General features: G+C 46.5%; 1 protein-coding gene across 4 annotated transcripts in view; it reads left to right on the plus strand.

Annotated features, from left to right (window-relative positions):
• The first annotated feature begins 4514 nt into the window (after nt 1-4514).
• The window catches only part of DNMT1 (DNA methyltransferase 1), a 42836-nt gene continuing 25041 nt past the window's right edge, over nt 4515-22309 (plus strand). For 2 of the 4 annotated variants that reach the window (XM_060094188.1, XM_060094185.1), the window contains exons 1-10: nt 4515-4740; nt 12582-12618; nt 13142-13249; nt 13439-13658; nt 14481-14559; nt 15693-15771; nt 18199-18233; nt 18623-18725; nt 20354-20388; nt 21311-21398. In XM_060094188.1, the coding sequence (XP_059950171.1) occupies nt 4562-4740; nt 12582-12618; nt 13142-13249; nt 13439-13658; nt 14481-14559; nt 15693-15771; nt 18199-18233; nt 18623-18725; nt 20354-20388; nt 21311-21398 (963 nt within the window). In that variant the 5' untranslated portion in view covers nt 4515-4561. Of the gene's footprint in view, nt 4741-5003; nt 5299-12581; nt 12619-13141; nt 13250-13438; nt 13659-14480; nt 14560-15692; nt 15772-18198; nt 18234-18622; nt 18726-20353; nt 20389-21310; nt 21399-22309 lie in introns of those variants that run through there. The other 2 variants (XM_060094186.1, XM_060094187.1) reach the window with 2 other exon arrangements.

Here is a 22309-nt window from a genome sequence, read left to right on the forward strand (position 1 = left end):
TTGACTGATATTTTACTGGTCAGGTGAGTCAAGTGAGGCAGGTGATTCAGGGATTAAAGACAGAACCTGGGTTTGCAACTGAGCTGATTTGGGCCTCAGTCTCCCTGTTTGTGAACTGGAAATCATTTTGTTGTGGGGCAGAAAACAGCTCTATACCTACCAACATTTGCATCAGGCGCCTCCCAGGTGCGATCTCCCATGTCCTATATATTTATTTAACTGATATTTGGATTCCTACTGAGTGAGCCTTTAGAGGTCAGCTGTGAACGAGGCAGACCACCAAGTCCTTGCCCTCTGGAGCTCAGTCTTTGTAGGGGTCGGCACACTAAGGCCCATGGTCTAAATCTAGCCAGCCAAGTTTTTTTTTTTTTTTTGTCTGTGCCACACAGTTTGAAGGATCTTAGTTTCCCCACCAGGGGTTGAACCTGGGCCCACGGCAGTGAAAGCACCGAGTCCTAATCACTGGACAACCAGAGAATTCCTTGGCCTGTCAAGTTTTTATAAATAAAGTCTTACTGGAATACAGCCATACCTATTCATCTGTGTATTGTCCATGGCTGTTTTTATGCTACAAGGGCAGCACTGAGTAGTTAAAACCGAACGTGTGGCCCACAAAACCTAAAATATTTACTATCTGATCCTTCATAGAAAAACTGCTGACCTCTCCTCTACTCTAGTGGAACAGAAGGACTACAACAGACAGAAATGAGTCTGTGACAGAGGTAAATGCTATGAAGCAACAGGATAATAGGAGAGAGAGACTGGGGGTGAGGGGTTGCTTCCAGGTGGGCAGGGGGAAGCCTCTGGGTAGTAGCAATCCTTGAACTGTGAATCTCCCAGAAAAGTGGCCTGGGCAGAATTGACAGCAAAGGCAAAGCCCTGTGGCACTTAAGAGCTTGAAAGACTGAAAGTGGGTCAACGAAGCTGGAGCTCAATGAGAGGGAAATGAGCTGCATCCAGGCGGGACCCTGTAAATGGAGTTAAAGGCTTACATTTTATTTCAAGGGCATTAAAATTTTTTTAATTAATTAATTTATTTTTGGCTGCATTGGGTTTTCGTTGCTGCGCATGGGCTTTCTCTAGTTGCAGCGAGAGGGGGCTACTCTACGTTGCGGTGCGCAGGCTTTTCATTGCGGTGGCTTCTCCTGTTGCAGAGCACGGGTTCTAGGCATGTGGGTTTCAGTAGTTGCGGCACGTGGGCTCAGTAGTTGTGGTGCATGGGCTTAGTTGCTCCGTGGCACGTGAGATCTTCCTGGACCAGGACTTGAACCAATGTCCCGTGCATTGGCAGGCAGATTCTTAACCACTCTGCTACCAGGGAAGTCCCACATTTTTTTAAAAATGCCCTCTGGATGCAATGGTCTGGGAGACTGGGGAAGAGGCTGTTACAATAGTCCAGGTGAGAGATGATGGCAGTCTGGGTTGGAGCGGCAGCCCAGTCAAAAAGCAGAAAGATCTGGGTGTATTTCAGAGGAAGAACAAACAAAGATTGCCCACCTCCTGCATGTGAGGGAAGGAGAGGAATTAGAGGTGGCGCCTGGCTTTTTGTCTCTGAGCAACTTGAGAGCAGAGCAGCTGGGCTGGAAGCCCAGCTTTGGCACCAACTTGCTGGGGGCCCTTAGGCAAATCTTTTTCCCTGAGCTCTTGCCCCATCTGTAAAATGGGTCAAATCATCCCTTGGCAAAGGGATTAAAAAGAGAACCTACCTGAGAGGGAGGCTCCAGTAAGTGCAGCTGCTCTCCTGTGAGCTGAGGCCCCTGAAGAGCAGGTCAGCTCATCTATCTCCTCTTCCTTCCCTGTCCTGTGAGCGCCCCCTTTCCTAAGGTGGGTTAGGAACCCACATGCTGGCTTCTGACAGGTCTACAGGGCTTGACAGCTGGGTCACTGTTTTACATTCAGGCTTTGGAACTAAAAGCACCTGGATTCATTGTCCCTGCTGCTTACTGAGCCTGTGATCTTGGGTAAGCAGCTTCCTTTGTGACAAATATCCTAGGCCATGGGAAATGGGGGTCCTGATATCTCCCTTTATGGCGGTTAAGGATTAAATTGAATAACTCCTAGATTCTGGTACAGTAAGTACAGAAGTGTGGATTAAATATTAAATTAATAGCTATTAGTTCTTTTCCTAATATTTCAGTCCTCCTGGATCCTGCCCTGTGTGGGTAATGCATGGCAACCAGAGGGTCTGAGGTCCACTTCTAGAAGCTCTCCACCAGCTGTTGGAGGAACCTAGTTTGTGTGTGTTTACAAACATGTTCACTTGTAAATCTTAATACAAAAATGTAAATATATGCCATAACTTCTAACTCCATTCTGATGCTTTTTTTGTTGTTGTGGCAGTTAAGTACTTTTTTTTTCAACTCAACCCTATCCTATTAATGGTTTATTTCTTCTTTATTGTGGTAAAAAACACATAGCATTTACATCTTAACCTTTAAGTGTATAGTACAGTAGTGTTAACTACATGCACATTATTTTGCAGCAGATCTCTGAAACTTTCATCTTGTAAAACTGAAACTCCATTCCCATTGAACAAATCCCCTTCCTCCCCCCACCCCACTCCCAGCCCCTGGTAACAACCATTGTTCTTTCTCTGTCTACAAGGCGACTAAATTAGATACCTCAAATAAGTGGAATCATGCAGTGTGTCTTTTGATGACTGGTTTATTGCACTTAGCATAATGACCTCAAGGTTAATCCAGGTTGTCGCAAAAGGGCAGGATTTGCTGAATAATCCACTGTATGTATATGCCACATTTTCTTTATCCATTCATCTATCCAAAGACATTTGGGTTGCTTCCACCTCTTGGCTATTGTGAATAGTGCTGCTATGAAGGTGGGTGTGCAAGTATCTCTTTGAGATACTGTTTTCTATTCTTTTGAATATATATCCAGAAGTGGGATTGCTGTATCATATGATAATTCTATTTTTAATTTTTTGAGGAACCTCCACACTTTTTTCTTTCTTCTTTTTAACTTTTGGCTGTGCTGAGCGGCATGCGGGTTCTTAGCTCCCTGACCAGGGATCAAACTCGTGCCACCTGAAGTGGAAGCACGGAGTCTTAGCCACTGGACTGCCAGGGAAGTCCCTACACTTTTCTATAGCAGCTGCACTATTCTAAATCCCTACCAACAGTGTATGTGGGTCCTAATCTCCGTGTTCTCCCCCACACTTTTTGTTCTGATGGTGGCCATCCTAATGCCTGTGAAGTGATCTCATTGTGTTTTGTTTTGTTTTTTAAAATAAGTAATTAATTAATTGGCTGCATTGGGTCTTTGTTGCTGCAAGCGGGCTTTCTCTAGTTGCAGCGAGCAGGGGCTACTCTTCGTTGTGGTGCACGGGCTTCTCATTGCGGTAGTTTTTCTTGTTGCGGAGCACAAGCTCTAGAGTGCAGCCTCAGTAGTTGTGGCGCGCGGGCTTAGTTGCTCCGCGGCATGTGGGATCTTCCCGGACCAGGGATCGAACCCATATTCCCTGCATTGGCAGGCGGATTCTCAACCACTGTGCTACCAGGGAAGTCCCCTCATTGTGGTTTTGATTTGCATTTCCCCGATTGGTCATGTTGAACTTCTTTTCATATGCTTGTTGTCCATTTGTACCTACTTTATGGAACTGTCTATTCAAATCCCCTGCCTGTTTTTTAATTGAGTTGTCTTTGCATTGTAGGAATTCTTTATACATTCTGGATATTAAGTCCTTATCAGATATACGATTTGCAAACATTTTTCTCCCATTCTATTGGTTTCCTTTTCACTTTGATTCTTTTGCTGTGCATGAGTTGGGGTTAGGATTATTTTAATGTAGTCCCATTTGTCTATTCTAGCTACTGTGACCTGTGCTTTTGGTGTCATATTCAAGAAATCATTGCCAAGTCCAATGTTGCGAAGCTTCCCCCCCACCCCCACATTTTCTTCTAGGAGTGCCATAGTTTTAGGTTTAGGTTTAGGTCTTTAATCCATTTTGAGTTAACTTGTATATACGGTGTAAGGTAAGGGTCCAATTTCATTCTTTTGCATGTAGATATCCGGTTTTCTCAGCACCATGTGTTGAAGAGATTATCCTTGCTCAAGTTCTGGTGTTTTTTAAAGCACACAGACTGTGGAAGTGGCCCAGGTCTCCCTACCAGTGAGATCTTTGGTGCTACCTGCGTATTTTGTGCATCCTCAACATTTTCTGGAGTAAGTGCTATTAGCCCCTTTTCACAGATGAGGAAACTAAAGCTGGGTCCAATTGACCTGCCCAGGGTCGACATAGTGAGCAAATAGGTGTAGGTGGAATTGGAACTGAGGACTTGAACTCTAGTGCCCACACTCTGGAACACCCTGAGGATCTTCCCCATTTTATCCCTAGCATGCGGGGAAAGAATGAATGAATGAATGTCGCAGGCAAAGCTCCCAGCAAACGGAGGAGCTTGGACAAGCCCACTGCTTCACGCGGGGGTGCGCTCCCGTCCCGCGCATGCGCGGCCCCTACGCACGGCCAGCCTCACTGCGTCTACCCACACATGGTACGGCCTCCCTCCGTGTGGTACGGCCCGCTTTCCCCCACGCCCGGGCCGGGATGGTACGCGCTGCCTCCGCTCGCCGCCCCTCCCCATCGGTTTCCGCGCGAAAAGCCAGGGCTGCCTGTGCTGCCGCCGCTTCTGCTGCACCTTCCAAGATGCCTGCCCGTACCGCCCCAGCCCGGGTGCCCGCGCTGGCCTCCCGGGCCTTCTCACTGCCCGACGATGTCCGCAGGCGGTAGGTGCTGCGGGGGACTGCGAACCCGGGGTGGGTTGCACGGCGTTGGGGGTGGGGGTGGGGGTCGTTTCCCCTCCGGGTAGCCCGTGGCCGCCGCTGACAGGCGGGCGCGCATGCGTGGGATGGCGCGGCGCGCGGCGGCAGTTGGCGCGGGCAGGGTGGCACTTCCGGTCGCGCGCGCCCCTGGCCGTTTGGCGCCAAAATGGGCCGAGGCCCTCTCACAGCTCCCTGGTGACTGGAAACTTGGGGGTCTCTTCTGACCTCAAAGTAGAACAAGCCTTGGGTTCGCCTTGGGGATCCCCTTCCTGGAGCAGCCTCAGGCCCAGCCCCTGCCGCCAGCTTGGTCGCGCAGGAAGTGGGCAGCCCGCGGCCTCAGAATACCCCTCGGCCCGGGCACTAAGGCCTCCACTTCCGGTGCCCGGTCCTCTCGAGGGGGTCGGGCCGGCCTGGTCCCCGGGGGTATTTTGGGGGTCCCCTCGGTGCCCCCAGGCCACGCATCCCGATGGCAGCCTCCAGAGACAGATGTCGCCGGTCGGGGGACGGGCGCGGCCGGCTCAGGTTTGCGAGCCCCGTCTTCCTCTGGGGGCTCCCTCCATCACCTCATACGGCTAGGGTAGGCGCATTCTGCAAGGAACTGTTCACATACCATGAGGGCTAGGGCTCGGACGCCGTGAAAGATGAGTGGTTTCTTCTAGTAAATCGGTGCCTGTGAGCCGTGGGCATCAAGGAAGCCTTGCTAGGGAGAACTGGTGTGTGTGTGTGTGTGTGTGTCGGGGACTTAGCCAGTCTTAGCTAATCGGTGCACAGGGATTGGCGGCAAGACCGTTGGGCCCAGGCTTCTTGTTCCTGAAGGGCATCAGTTTCACTCCTGGAAACTTGCAAACCTCACTTGGAGCCCTAGTCACGGGAGCCTCGACCAGCCCTGAACACTTCCAGCCAGATTTGTGAACCTGATTTTGCCATTTCCCTATTTCCCTGTGCTTGTTTCCTAAAGTTGTGCCAGTCCAGTTCTGATTTGGGCTTTTGGGGGTGGAGAGTAGGTGTTGGAGGTATTTGGGTCTCCCTCCCAGGCGTCAGACCACTTCTTAACCACAGTTAGAGGGTGCTGTGCCTTGCTGAAGAATCCCTATCTGTCCCCCTAAGACATAACGTAACTTAAAAATGGAAATGGCATCATGGAAGTATCTGGCTTCACTTTAGACCCAGGACAGAGATGTTTGGGCCCAGCCTTCTTTAACTTGATGGTGGGAACGCTACCTCCACTGGCTCATCTAACCTTGGGCAAGTTTCATAAACAAGTTACATCTGTGGACTAGGACAGTGAACATGGGCTTTAAACTGGTATTGGATTAAATGAGAATATGCCTGGCACATAAAGGCCCCCCCCCCGCCGTGTTAGCATTATTGACTAATCTAGCTTGCTTTTTTTCCCCGTTCTGCTAATTGTATAAAACACTTTACATTGTCTCATTTAATCCTCAAGTGTTCTCAAGAGTGGTTGCCACAGGAGTTAACAGCAAGGAAGCAAAGATTCCTGCGGAAGTCTGCTTCTTGGCAAAACCTTTCCCTTCAGCTAGGGCTTTTATTGGGCCAGAGCAAGTGTTTTGTTTGGCTGAATTTGAATGTTCTTAGGTGAGTGTTACAATCCGCCATTCACCCTAGGTTCCATATTACTTTGAATGAGAATTGCTTACTGTGGGTATAGAGTCTTGGGTTTCTGCCTCAGACCATTGACGTTGTCAGCTTATGTGACCCTCTCAAGAGCTTTTCTTAAATTTTGAATTTCAGCGTATAAAATACACACATAAACATGGCATTCAATACTCCTTTTAAAATACTCCCTTACACCTCCTTGTAAACAGAGGTATAACTTTTTGATTCATGAAAATTAGGTACCTCATATTATGGATTATACTACTAAGTTCAGTAGAATGCTCTAGGAACAAAATTTAGGCCTAGTCCTCACTCAGGCATTTCTGTCACTTATGCTAACTTGTGTTTATATGGCAGCTTTTTTTTTTTTTTTTTTTTTTGCGGTACGTGGGCCTCTCACCTATGTGGCCTCTCCCGTTGCGGAGCACAGGCTCTGGACGCGCAGGCTCAGCGGCTGTGGCTCACGGGCCCAGCTGCTCCGCAGCATGTGGGATCTTCCCGGACCGGGGCACGAACCCGTGTCCCCTGCATCGGCAGGCGAACTCTCAACCACTGCGCCACCAGGGAAGCCCTATATGGTGGCTTCTTTTAAAACTCATACAGTTACATTAGCTATGTTACACTACTAGAAAGTATTCTTAACATTTGGGTTTTTAAGTTTAACTTTTTTTGAAGTATTTTATGTCCTAAGTCTTCTAAAAATAATGCCTTTCAGGACAAGCCACATTTTTCCATTTGAATTTTCTTACTCTGTCCAAGCCACCATCTTTTGTATAGAAAAAGCAATAGTCTTCCTACTCGTCTTTCTGTTGCCACTCAGGTCTGCTTTCTATAAGTGGAAACTGTGATCCTCTTTCGATATAAGTTGGAGACAGAGATTTTCCTGCCCCTTACACTGCCTAATGCACTTGGCCTCAAGTCCGGGATCCCCGTCCACTTGCCTGACTCATCTTGTGCTCTTTTCCTCACAAACCACACAGGCTGCCTTTTAGGTTCTCAGGGCCTGAGAGCATGCAGAGCAACCAGTGTGAGGCTGGGTTCCACCTACCCCTTCACCATGCTGGGTATTGTCTGTTCATCCGTAAGACTGCTCAGAAAGACAGTCCCCTTTCCCTGCGATGAGGTGTTGAATTCTGTCAGCGCATCCTGCATGCTGCCTTTGCAGCTTGGGAGTTGATGATGACTTGTTGTCTGAGCATGTTTGCCTCATTCATTGTACATGCAGCTCGGTGTCCACTAGACTCGAATGCTTACATGCCAGACTTTCCCCTTCACCGAGGCCTGGATTTACATATTGATTCTAGCAACCTCCTTGCACAACTCATTTAGCCTTTGTAATTATGACAGCTTTCTTATCTGCTAGCCACTCTGATTAGATTAGGTTGGGTCATGAAGTTCTTAACTAGTCCCATGGCTCCTGAGTAGGTATGGAGGGCAAAACTGAGTTACCTTTTCTGGTTCTCCCCTGCACTAGGATTCTAGAGGTGCAGACTACTGGAGTTCAGATCCCACCCCACCGCTTGCCAGCTGTATGACCAAGTCATCTAACCTCCTGGTGCTTTATCTGTAAAATGGGATGGAGGTGCCTGCTCCACTGGGGCATTGTGAGGGCCGAGCTGATAGGTGTAAACATGGTAGAACAGCACCTGCACAGAAACCTCCTTCACTGCTTATCACGTGGCAGCTGTATGTTTCACTTCTATTATTGGGGTGGGGGGCGGTGCATAACTTAAAGTACCAACATGCAGACCTGATACTAAGGCAGATACTAATATAGCAGTGTATGTCTGCTTATCATTCCAACCTTCCTGTTTGCCTGGTTTCTTGTATTATCGTCTGGACTTGCTCTTTTTAATTTTATTTATTTATTTTTGGCTGCATTGGGTCTTCATTGCTGCATTAGGGTTTTTTCTAGTTGCAGCAAGTGGGGGCTACTCTTCGTGGCAGTGTGCAGCCTTCTCATTGCAGTGGTATGGAGCACGGGCTCTAGGTGCGTGGGCTTCAGTAGTTGTGGCTCGCGGGCTCTGGAGCACAGGCTCAGTAGTTGTGGCGCATGGGCTTAGTTGCTCTGTGGCATGTGGGATCTTCCCAGACCAGGGCTCAAACCTGTGTCCCCTGCATTGGCAGGTGGATTCTTAACCACTGCGCCACCAGGGAAGTCCCTGGTCTTGCTCTTTTTGCTGCCACCTTAGCTTAGCTTTTGTGCCGGGTGTCCAGTCATTCTTCAGTTAAGGTGGTTTTCTATCCTTAATTCTTTGTATCCTTGGCTTTTGTGATGCTGTTTGCCAGCAGGGGACCTCTTCCCTGATTTCTGCCATATTCCTTTTCAATTTCTGGACCCTTATTTTCTTCCAGTCTTAAGATTTCTGCTTTCAGCAGTTGGGGGTGCAGCTGGAAAGGCCTCTATGGAGAGCCCGTTCTAATTTCTAGCTGCCGAATAGCCATCTAGATAGCTATTCACTGAAATGTCACTCCTAAAATTCATGGTCTGCTTACTTTCTCCCACCGAAAAGTTCAGAATTTCTGGTACTGTATTAGTTTTCAATTGCTGCCGTAACAAACTAGTCTTAGTAGCAAATTTGCTATCTTCTGATTCTGTAGGTCAGAAATGTGGTGTGGGTCTCACTGGATTAAAATTAAAGTGTCAGCAGGCTACATTCTGTTCTGGAGGCTCTAGGGGAGGACCTGTTTCTTACTCTTTCAGGTTGTTGGCAGAATTTGGTCCCTTGTGGATATAAGACTGAGGTCCCTCTTCTCTTGCTGGCTGTAAGGCGAGAGCCATTCCCAGCTACTGGAGGTGATGACATCTGTTGGCTTGTGGTCCCCTTCCTCCATCTTTAAAGCCAGCAAAGCCAGTTCTCGCATCACATCTTTTTGACCTTTCTGTAGTCACATCGCTTGAAATTCAGCTGGGAAGTTTCTCTGCTCCTAGGATTTAAGTGACTTGATTGGGACCACCTGGGTAATCCAAGAAAACCTCCCCATCTCAGGGACTGTAACCTTAATCACATCTGCAAAGTCCCTTTTGCCATGTAAGGTAACATATTCACAGGTTCTGGGGAATTAGGGCATGGAAATCTTTGTGGGGGGTGGTCCGTTATCCTTCCTACCACAAATATTATCTCTGGTAGCCCTATACCAACCACCATGCAGCCAATTACAAAAGGCAGAGTAGACGGAGCTTTGTAACTTCTCTAGCATGTTCTCAGCTCCTGCTGCTAAACCATATTACAGACCAGCATTTCTAGTTTAGGATGTTAGAGTGATTTAACATCTTATCTCTTCATGTCTAATATATTGTTTATTTCTGCAAGATTGACTTTATTTTTTCCTACTAAAAGATGACTGACACCTTGGGTTCTACCACCCCCATGACTTCCGATGGTTTGTTAACTATGGAGCAAAATCAATGATTTTGAGCCTGACGTTGCTGACCTCCCTCAGACTGGCACCCACCTCCTCTCTCTGGACTTGCCTTTCTTCCCCTGTGTCAGCTCGACTTGTGTGGGTTCCTTGGGTGAACTCTAAGCCAGCGCCTCTGCTGTGCTGCTCCTGTTTCGGACAGCTCCCTCTGCCCAGTTCCCGCTGAGCTCTCAATGTCTCTGGATCCCTCCTTCCTGATGCTGTTTATACCCTTTTGCTTCAGAAGCCTCAGATTTGAACTCTATTTGTCCACACAGTGGTTTATGTATATCTTTTTCTCCTTTAAAGAACTGCTCTGAGGGAAGCAACTAGGAATGAATTGTGGGATCTTAGACTGGAAGGGAGCTACTGTTTCCTTTTACAAGGTGGTTGCTGTTCTCTGTGACTCCTTTACCTGGTCCTTCATGTCTGCTTCTAATCCTCCTGGCTATGAACGTAAAGCAGATGTGAGGTAGTGTCACCAGTTTTACTGGGAAGGGGATGGACTCTCCAGTGAAAGCCTGGGTGTCCGGAGCGGCACACTGGCCAGCCTTCTTCCTGCCACACCTCTGGCTCCTCGGTGCCTGCCCTGGGCTCCAACCTTCTACTCTGGGGCCAAGCAGGTCAAATCCAGTCTTCACAGGGCAAGACACTTCAGATATTCTGAAGATTTGTTTCTCCCTGCCAGGCTAAATATCCCACTTCATAGGAAAGCTTCAAAGAATTCAGACCCACAGATCTGTCTCCTGGCCAGATGTAGGAGTTGTCATCATTGTGGAAAGGGCCCTTTGATGGGCTTCAGTCTAAGTGTTATCCTTGACACCTGAGGTAACCTGGTCGAGGTAGGAGCTGTGTCCTGCCAGGGTTTTGTGGGGACAATAACTGAAGACAGGTTGGTGTGATGCTCCTGCAGCAGCATGTGAGTACCGAGTTATGCAGTTGTCCTCATCTAAGGCTCTCCCAGGACCTGAGTTGCTTTGAGGGTAGAATGACTTTTGCCTGGAAGGGGCTTCACGTGCTTCTGGAAAGCTTGACTCTGAATCTTGAGTCCAAGTTACACAACACACGTGACGTATAGTATATTACCACTGTATCTGGAGGCTGCTAAGTATTTTTTTTTTTTTTTTTTGGCCGTACCATGTGGCATATGGGATCTTCATTCCCCGACCAGGGATCGAACCGGCACCCCCTACCTTGGAAGCACGGAGTCTTAACCACTGGACTGCCAGGGAAGTCCCTGCTAAGTCTTTTCTATAGAAAGGCCTTTCCTGACCATCCAGCAAGTCATGTGGTCCCTGCCTGGTAGTGCCTACATCCCATCACTCAGCTTGTTGCCTGGAACAGGGCCTGGCGTAGAGTAGGCACCCACAGATGGGAGTGGTGGTTGAAGCTAGAAGCAGGATCCACGTGCACTCGGAGTAGCCACTGTCTGTCATTAGTCCAGCAAAGCCTGTCGCTCAATTCCTGGCTGTGCTGCTTACACTTGCCCTCTGGGAAGGCCAGCCTGGCAGAGCTCTGTTCCTGCCCTCTGGGCTGCTGGTAACTGAGTATCTAACCTGGGTGCTGGAGGGGAGGATCTATAGATGGTGGAGGCCCAGTCCCCACCCAGGGTGCTGCCCCTCTGCTGAGGGACGCTTGCCCAGCTGATTAGACCTGTTCTCACCCAACTGCCCACAGTCAGCACCCAGGCTAGGAACAGCAGCCTCCCCATTTCCTCGGTGTCTTCTAGTTTTGTTCCTTTATTCTTTTTGCTCCCTTCCTCCCCAAAGAGGCAAGAGACTAATCTTCAATAGTCAAATCAGGCCATGATTTTCCAGCTAAACTCATGACAGTTCTGCACTTCTGAATGACTAGGTACAGACATTTGCAAGGACGAGCTCTTGGGGGAGGCGCCAGCCAACTTTTCTAGCTTCATCTGTCTTGTGTGTGGGCACCCCCTGCTGCCTCAGATGCCTTGACTCCTCCATTTTCCTATATTTCTCATCAGAATGCTGCCACCACCCCATCCTGGCCTTTGGGAATGTTAGCTGGCTGTTCCCCACAGCATCCTGTCACCCTGGTCCACTCTTTCTAACCTCTGTATGCCCTCCTATGAAATCTTATCAGGTCCAACTGGAGGAAGACCACCTATAGGTCAGTTAACTTGGGAAGGGCCCCAACCGTGTGACCTGCTTCCCCTTTCCCAGTGTCTTTAAAATAACGTTTAAAAAAAAAAAAAAGAATGTTGTTCTAGAGCTCCTATATCATCTCTTACCACCATCAGAAAACCACACCCCAAAAGGGGGACCTCATTCATATTGAAAATAACTTTTTTTTTAATTAATTTATTTTAGTTTTGGCTGTGTTGGGTCTTTGTTTCTGTGTGACGGCTTTCTCTAGTTGCAGCGAGCGGGGACCACTCTTCATCACGGTGCGCGGGCCTCTCACTGTCACGGCCTCTCTTGTTGCGGGGCACAGGCTCCAGACGCGCAGGCTCAGTAGTTGTGGCTCACAGGCCCAGTTGCTCCGCGGCATGTGGGATCTTCCCAGACCAGGGCTCGAACCCGTGTCCCCTGCATTGGCAGGCAGATTCTCAACCACTGCTCCACCAGGGAAGCCCGAAAATAATTTCTTAACGTGTAGGCATTACAGTAGGGCATTCTAGACACTGGGGGAGGGAAAAACCATTGTATTTTTTTCTAACATTCATGTTAAACTTATTTCCAAAGTTCTTTAAACTGTGGTATTCTTACAGGTAGACAGTGTTGCTTAACAAGTGTTTGTTTCTTCCGTTTTTCTTCCCCCAGGCTCAAAGATCTGGAAAGAGACAGTTTAACAGAAAAGGTAAGGTAATCTCCACCTTAACAAAATTTATGATCAAATGTGGCCATTTGACAGATACTGTGTAGTTCATAAAAACAAATTTAAGTGGAATTGGCTCTCTTTTCCCTAAAGTTGAGGATACCTTGGATGTTTTTGTCTAATGTGCTGTACTAATAGGCTATTATTGGTTAGCTTTTTGGTAACTCATCGAGTTTCCCAGTCTGGGTTCCGTAGCCTCAAGTCTGGATTATAACTTGTCCTGGTCACACTGTTTTTCAAAATCAGTTTTGTTCTAGTACACTGTTATGTGTCTGTTTCACCTCTAATCTTTCCATTTTTCACCACTCTGGAGATGGTGTGATATGATCTTAGTGGAAACATCACGAACATGTCTTATGAATATTTAGTTTTCTTTTTAGCTGACTCAGCATTGCCTGCTATTCAGTCATTGTTAGGTGACCAGGCAGTGTAACTATTTGTGTATTAGTCCATTAGTTCATAGCTTGGGAGTGTGGAGACTTCTAAACCTATATCCTTCCCTTAGGAATGCGTGAAGGAGAAATTGAATCTCTTGCATGAATTTCTGCAGACAGAAATAAAGAACCAGTTATGTGACTTGGAAACCAAATTACATAAAGAAGAATTATCAGAGGTAAGTCCTCAGCATCCCGGTGGCTAGAAAACGTTTCTTCCCATGTAACTTGTCTGTGACCAGGGAGGCAGAATAATCCCACCTCTCCCTGTTACCTGATAGTTACAGAGGAAGCACGTGTGTTTCCTTATTCTCTCATTGCCACTTGTTTACATTCACTACTACTTAAATTATCCTTTCCTGCTGTAGGAGGGCTACCTGGCTAAAGTCAAATCCCTTTTAAATAAAGATTTGTCCTTGGAGAACGGAGCTCATGCTTTCAGTCGGGAAGTGAATGGATGTCTAGAAAACGGGAGCCAGACAAGTGGTGAGGACCGCAGAGTGGAAATAGCAGAGAAAAAGAAGTCCCCCAAACCTGTTTCCAAACTTTGCATGCCCAGGAGAAGCAAGTCCGATGCAGAAACAAAATGTAAGAGTGCTTGACTCGTTTGACCTCGTTGGAGTCTGGTACCACCTAAGGGGAGGACAGACTTGGCGCCATAGGGTCTGTCTGTTCCCCCCACACACACAACCCCTCCACCGGCAGTACTTGTTTTTTGTGTATGTTTTTGGGTTTTTTTGGTGTTTTTTGGGTGGGGGTGGGGGGTGGCTGTGTTGCTCGGCTTGTACGATCTTAGTTCTCCAACCAGGGATCGAACCCAGGTCCTCAGCAGTGAGAGTGCCGAGTCTTAACCACTGGACTGCCATGGAATTCCCTCTTGTGTATACTTCTAACTAGCTTAGATATATACTTGCAATTTGTGTCTTCAACCAAGTTATAGAGCAATAGATCCCCAAATGTGGTTGAATTTATGAGGTATAAGATAACAGGAGCTACTGATGTTTATTACGTCTAAGTTACATGCCTGTTTAAGCTGAACATTTATTCTTAGACTCCTTCCCCGCTTGTAGTCAGAGTAACTCTTCTGGAATTTTTAAAAATAAGAGCATGGGACTTGAGCTCAGGTCAGGTGCTTGGCCACTTCATCTTTTGACGAAATAAGTGGAGGTTCTGTTTCCTTGTCCGTCTCAGGGTTGGGCCCCTCATACAAGAGCTTGTGTTAAAATGGCCCAGCAGACTGGCAGGTGCTAATCTGATGACTTTATCAAGATGGTGGTTGCTTAGAATAAGAAGAGAAGGATACTTAATCCTCAGAACCTGGTCTCTGCACCAGCTTGGTAATGCTGAAGAACTGTACCTTCGCTGTGAACTCTTTATTCATAGTGGCTTTTTTGTTTCTTTTTCTTTAAGCAGCTGAAGTCTCATCTAGCCCCAGGATTACAAGGCAAACTACCAGGCAGACCACCATCACATCTCATTTCACAAGGGGGTCAGTATATAATGAATTGGACAGCCCCCATTTTAGGGGCCAACTGTTTTTGGTAAAACACGTATAGAATTAGTAGGATGTAACTTAGTAATTCTGACTTCCACATTGCTTAGGTTTTCCTTTTGATATTCTGTAATTAGACATTCATGAACAGCATTTCTGAAGACCTCATCCATTTTTACTCTTAACATAGGAAACTTCAAATGTACATACACAGAATTACCAAGGATAGTAAAATGAACCCCTGTGTACCTATCACCCAGTGTGAACAACAGTTAACAGCTCCTGGCTGTTGTTTCATCTATACCTCCATATGCTCCAAGTGAATTATTCCAAATGGATTACAACTCCATACACACCCATGTCCCCCCAGTTGGATTACTTTGAAACAAATCGGACATGTCATCTTATCCACAAATACGATATTTCTAGATGACAAGGTCTCTTTCTCTGACAAGTTTTTTATTCATATTTTGCTATAATTACTAACATCTAGCAAACAGTCTTTTGAAGAAGACAAAACATGCTTTATAAAGTGTAACAGTTCCTTACTAACAAATATATAGCAGTGTTCATACTTCCCCTTGTGTAACAGAGTTTGGTTGATTTGCTCCTTAAGCCTTTCAAGTGATAGATTCCTTAGTTTCTTGCCATTTATTTAAAGAAAATAGGTCTTTTGTCTAATAGCTTCTAGGTCTGGCTGACTGCATCGTTTTGGTGGTTAATGTGTTCCCTTGTCTCCAGTTTTCTGTAAACTGGTAGTTAGGTCTAGAGTCTTGATCAGATTCCAGCTTTATTTTGTGAGACTTCATTGACGGCATGGGGCTCTCCATCAGAGGCATGTAATGTCTCTTCGGTGATTCTAGCAGCCATTGATCAAAGTCTAGATCCATTATTTCTTAAGGTTTGCAAAATGGTGGTATTCTAAACCTGTCATCCAAAGAAACATTAAGCTCGAAGCTTCTTTTAATGTCCTGGCAGAAAGGGCTTCTCCTTGGAGGGAAGAGGGTGTCCATGCCCTGAATCTTTCCAAACAGAGGATACTCTTGGTAGGGAGGAATGTGAGTTGTTTCGTGCCCACTGGAGGACTAGGGTCTAGCTGAGCTAACAGTTGGCTTTACTGTGTGTGACAGCCCTGCCAAACGGAAACCTGAGGAAGATGCTGAAAAAGCAAAATCAGAGGATTCTGTCGATGAAGAAGAAAAAGACCAGGTAGGGCTCGTGTTTAAGTTTCTTAACTCTGCCTTATTTTGGTACACTTGCTGGTAGTTGTGAATTTATACTTGGTCTGCCTATGGACCGGAAGTGACTGAGAGGGTGTTAGAACACATCCCTGGACCCAGGGCAGTATGAGGTGTATTATGGTTAGACCCGAGGACTCAGCAGGCCCGTAACTTTGGTCTGTTCTCTCCTGTCTACCTTCCTACCTCTCCAGCTGTCAAGATTTGACAGTCAAACCAGCAGATGTGATGCGTTTAAAGCATTTGCTTCTGATGTCAGATAAGCTCCTTTCCCACATCTCATTTCTCTATAAAAGCAGAATTGTCGTGTTATTATGTGTATTGTAATAATGCTGCTTAGGCTTTTTAGGTTAGAAAACTGGTGGCTTGCCAAAGGCCTCCAATATAGAAAATGTCAGTCTCCAGCACTGTCCCATGTGACTTGAGGTGCAAACCTAGATAATACCAGATGGTCACATGCTATCTATTTCAATCCTGCCATAGGATTAGCTGTGTAAGTGGGGAAGTCTGTAGGTTTACAGGTGGGTGGTAAATGCCCTGTTACCTGCTAAAGATGAGTATCCGTGGTTTGCTCTAAGGCAGGGTTTCTCAACCAAGGCATTGACTTTTGGGGCCAGATAAACCATTGCTGTGGGGGTGAGTCCTGTGCATCGTAGAGTGTTTAACAAGGTCCCGACCTCTACTCCCTAGATGCCCGTAACATTCCCTCTCTCTCCTCCCAGTTGTGACAACCAAAATCACCTTCAGACTTTCCCAGATGTCCCCTGGGGAGCACAGTTACACTGAGCGAGAAGCATTGGACTCAAGGCTACCAATATCATTGAGGTGGACTTGACGTCCTGTTGTAAAAGACACACTCATTCTCCTGTTTAGTCAGACTACCCACTCACAGGTGGGACACTGAGACAGAGGGAAACAGCTTGTCCAAGTCACATGGCCACATCCCTTGCCTCCTAAGAAAACATGTCACAGGTGAAAGCAAGCTGGCTCTTGTAATATTGGCAAGTCTTTTTTTTTTTTTTTTTTTAACAAGTGTGCCAGTTTTAGAGTTGTTCTTTGCCCTCTAACCTTTTGGAGGGCTTACATAGCCTTCTACCTTCTAAAGAAACGAACTGGGGTACTCTTTCCCAAGCAGGAAGCAGTTTCACTGGCAGTGTGTGTGAGACCTTGGGGACTTGGAGGATGAACACTTGTCGAAACAGGTTTTATCCCGATATGCTAGAGTAAGGCTCAGTGCACCACACCAGTGTTATCAGGTGGTGGTGGTCAAATAAGTAGTACTACAGAGAGAATCTTTCTTTTGTCAATTTAAAGTTTTGAGATCTCACTATGTTTTTTAAAACAGGTATTAAATACATGCATTTGGTAAAACAGTACAAAAGGCTGTTTGGTACATAGGGGTGGTACTCCCCCCTCTCCATCCTGTCCTTCCTTTGAGAGGCGAGCATTCATCAGTTTCTTCTATATTGTTTCAGATTATATGTATGTATATATTACTGTAGTATATTAGTATAAAATCTATCTTAGGGTTCTCCAGAGAAACAGACCCAGTGATGTCTGTGTATATGAGATTAATTTAAGCAACTGAGTCACACGACTTCAGGCTGGCGAGTCTGAAATATGCAGGACAGGCCACCAGGCTGCAGACCCAGGGAAGAGTTGATGTTGTAGCTCAAGTCTAAAGGCAGTCTGGAGGCAGAATTTTATATATGCACATACAGATTAATTCCGTATAATATAGTACAGGGGTTCTGTGTAGTTTACCCAACTTTCTCCAGTGGTGACATCTCACATAACTGTAATAGCAAAACCAGAACATGGACATCGGCGTAATCTACAGACTTTATTCACTGTGCATGTATGGTCACGTGTATGCACGCATGCATTCTTGTAACCTCCACCTCAAACAAGACAGATCGGTTTCATCACCACAATATTTTTATCCCTCTTAAATACATAAATACAGATATCCTGAAGATGGCAAGTGTTGTGAACTTAGGGAAGTAGTGTACTAAGGTATTCATCAGAGAAGAGCTGGTGTCCAGTTTAGGTTGTCATCATCACTTCCTGATGTGAATCCCAAATTACTCCTTTGGTTTTTTTCTAGTATTAACAAATTCCTGACATGAGGTGGATCTTTGACTTTACATAGCGTCACTAGATGACTTCTAGTACCCAGATGTGTGCCGGGCCAGCTCCTGGGCCTCTCTTTGTTTTGAGGGTGGTGGGACATCAACACCAGGCTGAAGGGTGCCCAGATCTCCCCCAAACCCAGATTACCCCTCAACCCCTGTTTTTAACCACATCAAATGTGTTTATTTAATAGTTTGACTCATGCTTTTGGTTTTGATCTTCTTTTGAAATATTGTTTTTCTCTTTTTCCCTTCTCTCCACATAGGAGGAAAAGAGACGTAGAGTTACATCCAGAGAACGGTAAGAATAATAAATCTTTTCTGTGCAATATGTAATCTTGATGACTGAAATTACTTTTCTGAAATCTTCTAAAAAGAAGAACTTTATAGTGAGTTGCCAGGGTGACCATAGATAGCTTAAGGATGCCGAGTTTGCAGTCAGATTATTAACCTTGTGATTCAGGTAGAATTGTCTTGCAAAGAGTGAATTGGGGGCAACTGGCCGTTATCAGTACTAGATCTAAAGGTTGTATTAAATATTAAATGTTGAGGTAATATGTGCCTTTCAGGGCTCCTGAGATGAAGATTGATTTTGGGGGGTGGTGGGTAGGAAGGAAGACCTTTTGAAAATTGCTTCCATGGGAGGAGTCTGTGAAAGTCACCCTTAGGGTGTGTGATTTTGCTTGACAGAGTTGCTGGACCTCTCCCTGCAGAAGAACCGGGAAGAGTAAGACCAGGAACACACGTGGAAGAAGAAGAAAGAGATGATAAAGTAAAGCCTGGTCACCTCCAGGTTTGTCACTTCCACCTTAATCTTAGAACCCATTTGGTTCTAGGAGGGGGTGGTGGTCAGGGTGTGGGGAGCGTGTAGGAACAGAATGACTTTCACTAACGATCAAAATGACCTTGGATTTAGCTAAAATGCTCTTCAAACTCACTTTTCTGCTGGTTCTGTATGTGGAAGGTGTGTTACGTGGCTCTGGTGATAGTAAATCAGCAGTAGGCCTGGAAGTCAGCTGGACCTCTGCCACTTGATCAGTCAGTCACAGAGCTTCAGTCTGTCCCCTTGCCTGCCTGCCTCTCCTGCCCATGAGGTCCTTGTGAAGGTCTCATTTTCAAACACATGAGGTGCTAAAGTGCTCTAGTATCGTCCAGGTATAAAGTTGCATTCTTAACTGAGATCAGGTGAGTTCTTTCCCCGGACCTCCAGCTCCTTTGTAAAATCAGAGTTTCAGATTCTGTGAAATACAGCTGTACCCACTGAACCCCCATGGGAGGGAGTAGGAATTGGGGGTCTGATACTGGAAGCTTTACCATTAGACAGCACTGCCCCATATGACAAAGGGCTGACATTGGTCAGTCACAGGTGGCAGAACAATATCAGGTCCCTTTTGGTTTTATTAAGACATTGATTAGAAGTTTCTTAGAAACTCAAATGGGTGGTGTGTGCCCTTATTGAGAGCCTGTTAAAGGATGGGTGTCTGTTATTTTGTCCTAATGGGGAATTAACTAAGATGTATAATTCTTGAATCATTTGGTACTTGAAACTAGTCTTTAACTGATCTCTTCCCTACCCTGATCCTAGCTAAAGTTAGCAGCAGTTACAGTTGGGACACATGTTGGATTGTTTGAGAAGAAGCGGTCTAGTGGGCTAGCTTGACCACCACCCTCCAAAGAAGGATTTTAGGGCAAGATTGAAATCCGTTGTCTGTGACCAGACCCCCAGGATCTCTTCTTCCAGTAGGAAGGTCTGCAATGCGTTTCTTCTGTTAACATCACCAACCTTTGTGATCTCCTTACAAAGTGTGTGGGGTTCCTGAGGCTGAATTCTGCTCTCTGGAGAGGAGTGTTTAGCTCTCTAAATTCAGGCTCAAAACAATTTGTTGTCCATGTTTGAGATGGAGCTCTTTTCCAGATTGGGTCATTCTACTTTATTTCTTCATTAGATTCCTAGTTTTGATAAAGTTTTCTATGAGACTGTCAACACTTAATAATAACAAGTGATAGTATTTTGCCCCCAAATCCCTCTTAAACATCAGGATCTGTCTAAGAGTTCTTTAACTTCCTGCCTACCTACCCCACCCAAAAAAGTGCCTTTTTTTTTTTTTTTAATTTATTTCGGCATTCGGGATCTTTAGTTGTGGCATGCAAACTCTTAGTTGTGGCATGTGGATCCAGTTCTCCGACCAGGGATTGAACCTGGGCCCCCAGCATTAGGAACACGGAGTCTTAGCCACTGGACCACCAGGAAAGTCCCAAAAATGTGCTGTCTTGAAAGAAGAGAATCTTTATTCCAACTAGACTGCAGGATCAGTTTAGGTATTTTATTTCCGTAAAACTCTTTAGTAGAAAGATTCAAATCAAATGGAAAAATTAACTAGTCTTTTTTTTTTTCTTTGTCTCCCCCTCCCCTCCACTTAGGAAGAAAAGAGACTCAGAAGTCAAACCAAAGAACTGTAAGTATAGTTAACATGTCTTTGTACTTTGTGAAGCTTACTTGCTAAAATAAGCATTCTGGTAAAAATAACGGATTGGACAGAGCATTAAGTGCACTGATCATACATATAATGTGTGGATGACTTCCGCTCGTGGAAGGTCAGGCCACCACAGTGAAGGCTGAGGTCAGGCGAGATTTAGCTGACCTTGACCCCAGGCCTGTTCTTAGTGGTGCTCATACAGCAAGCAGTTAGTCAGGTGGTGGTTAAAGGGCACTGAGCAGCTCTGTCTCTTCCCCACAGCTGTGCAGACGCTGTATGACAAACTGCCCCAAAGCTCAGTGGCTTACGAGAGTAAGCGTGTTTTGAGCTTACATGTTTGCAGCTCAGTGGCCATTGGCTGATCTTGGTCAGGTGGACCCGCTTCAGCCCCAAGACTTGGCCAGCCTGGGTGTGCTCTCATGGCAGTGGCAGCACCTGAGGGCAGAAAGCAGCCTCGGACAGACAGTGGGCTGAAGCAAATGTTGAGACTGGGCCTGAGTCTGGGGTGGGCAGAACACCTGAACTGAGTGGCCGGGCCCTGGCGGAAGGAGAGGTGAGGACTTTCCAGACGGCACCTCAGGCCAGCTAGCAAACCTGCACAGGAATCCACCACAGGCAGGATTCCCATCAGGTTACCAGAGATCAGTGGAGCCTTGTTGTCTCTTTTGTTTTTAAACTACTGTGTGTCTCAGCAACCGTGAGGTGTAGATGGTGCTTCCAAGGTCATACTTTCTGAAGTAATAAATGCCTTTTGGGTTTCTTGCTCTGAAAACTTGCCCTTCAGATAAGAAATACAGTCCATGCTCTAACTTAGGGGAGGAGACTGTGTAAACCCCTCACTGGGGTTGCTTGAAAGGGCAGTGGGCGCCCTGAGCTGACTGTGTGTTTCGTTCTGCGGCAGAACACCTAAACAGAAAGCTAAGGAGGAGCCAGACAGAGATGCGAGGCCCGGAGGAGCTCAGGCTGAAGTGAATGAAGGAGAAGACAAAGTAAAGACTGACTCTGTCACTTACCTCTACCTGATCCTTACGTTCCCAGTTGGTGGGGAGAAATGGCGTGGGGTAGGGCTCTGTGTTCAGCTCCAGCCCTCCCTGCCTGTGGGGTGGCACTGGGCAGGTCAGCTGCTACCCTTCCTGGGGGTGGGTGGCTGTCACTTCATGTCAGCGCCTGATACATAGTGTTCAGTTGTCTGTGTATCATAACGGTGGGCAGGGCCTCTGTGTGTGCTGGACTGAGGTGTTTGTGGAGCCAGCTTCTCTTCAGAGCCTCTGCCCTGAGAAGGCTTGACGTGTCACCCCAGCTACATGGTGTCATCACACTTGTGCTGCTTTACCAACCAGTCAGTCTCCTGAATTCTTCTGAGCCTAGCTCCTCCCTTCCCAGCCAGCTTCCCCAGTTCAGCTAAGCGAGCACATTTAAACCCTAAAACACTACATTGATCCAGGGGTGGGCCTCTGTAAACATCCTGGGCAGCAAGGTTATCCACAGGGCTGTGAACTCCAGGGGAGGGGGATACACCTGCTGGGGGCTGCAGCACAGGGCTCCTAAGCTCCTTAGCAGTTTGATCCCTGTCTAAGAGAAGCCAAACGAGGGTGGTCCCGGGATTGTCTCTGGTTTTCTGTCTGAGATCTAGAGAGCAGAGCCAGAGGTAAGACTTACTGGGTTGTGAGCATTCTCGCTTCCAGCGGGCACCCCTTCTTGTTCTATGGCAGATGATCCTTTCAGTGTTTCCTCCAGCTTGTTCTATCTGACATCTTATTGTCTCTCGTCTTTTCGTTTCCTCCAGCTTGTTCTATCTAACATCTTATTGTCTCTCGTCTTTTCGTTTCCTCCAGCTTGTTCTATCTAACATCTTATTGCCTCCCGTCTTTTCTGTCTGGATATTCATTACCTTACTGTC

The sequence above is a fragment of the Mesoplodon densirostris genome, chromosome 3 (assembly GCF_025265405.1).
Source record: "Mesoplodon densirostris isolate mMesDen1 chromosome 3, mMesDen1 primary haplotype, whole genome shotgun sequence".
NCBI classification, from domain to species: Eukaryota; Metazoa; Chordata; class Mammalia; order Artiodactyla; family Ziphiidae; genus Mesoplodon; species Mesoplodon densirostris.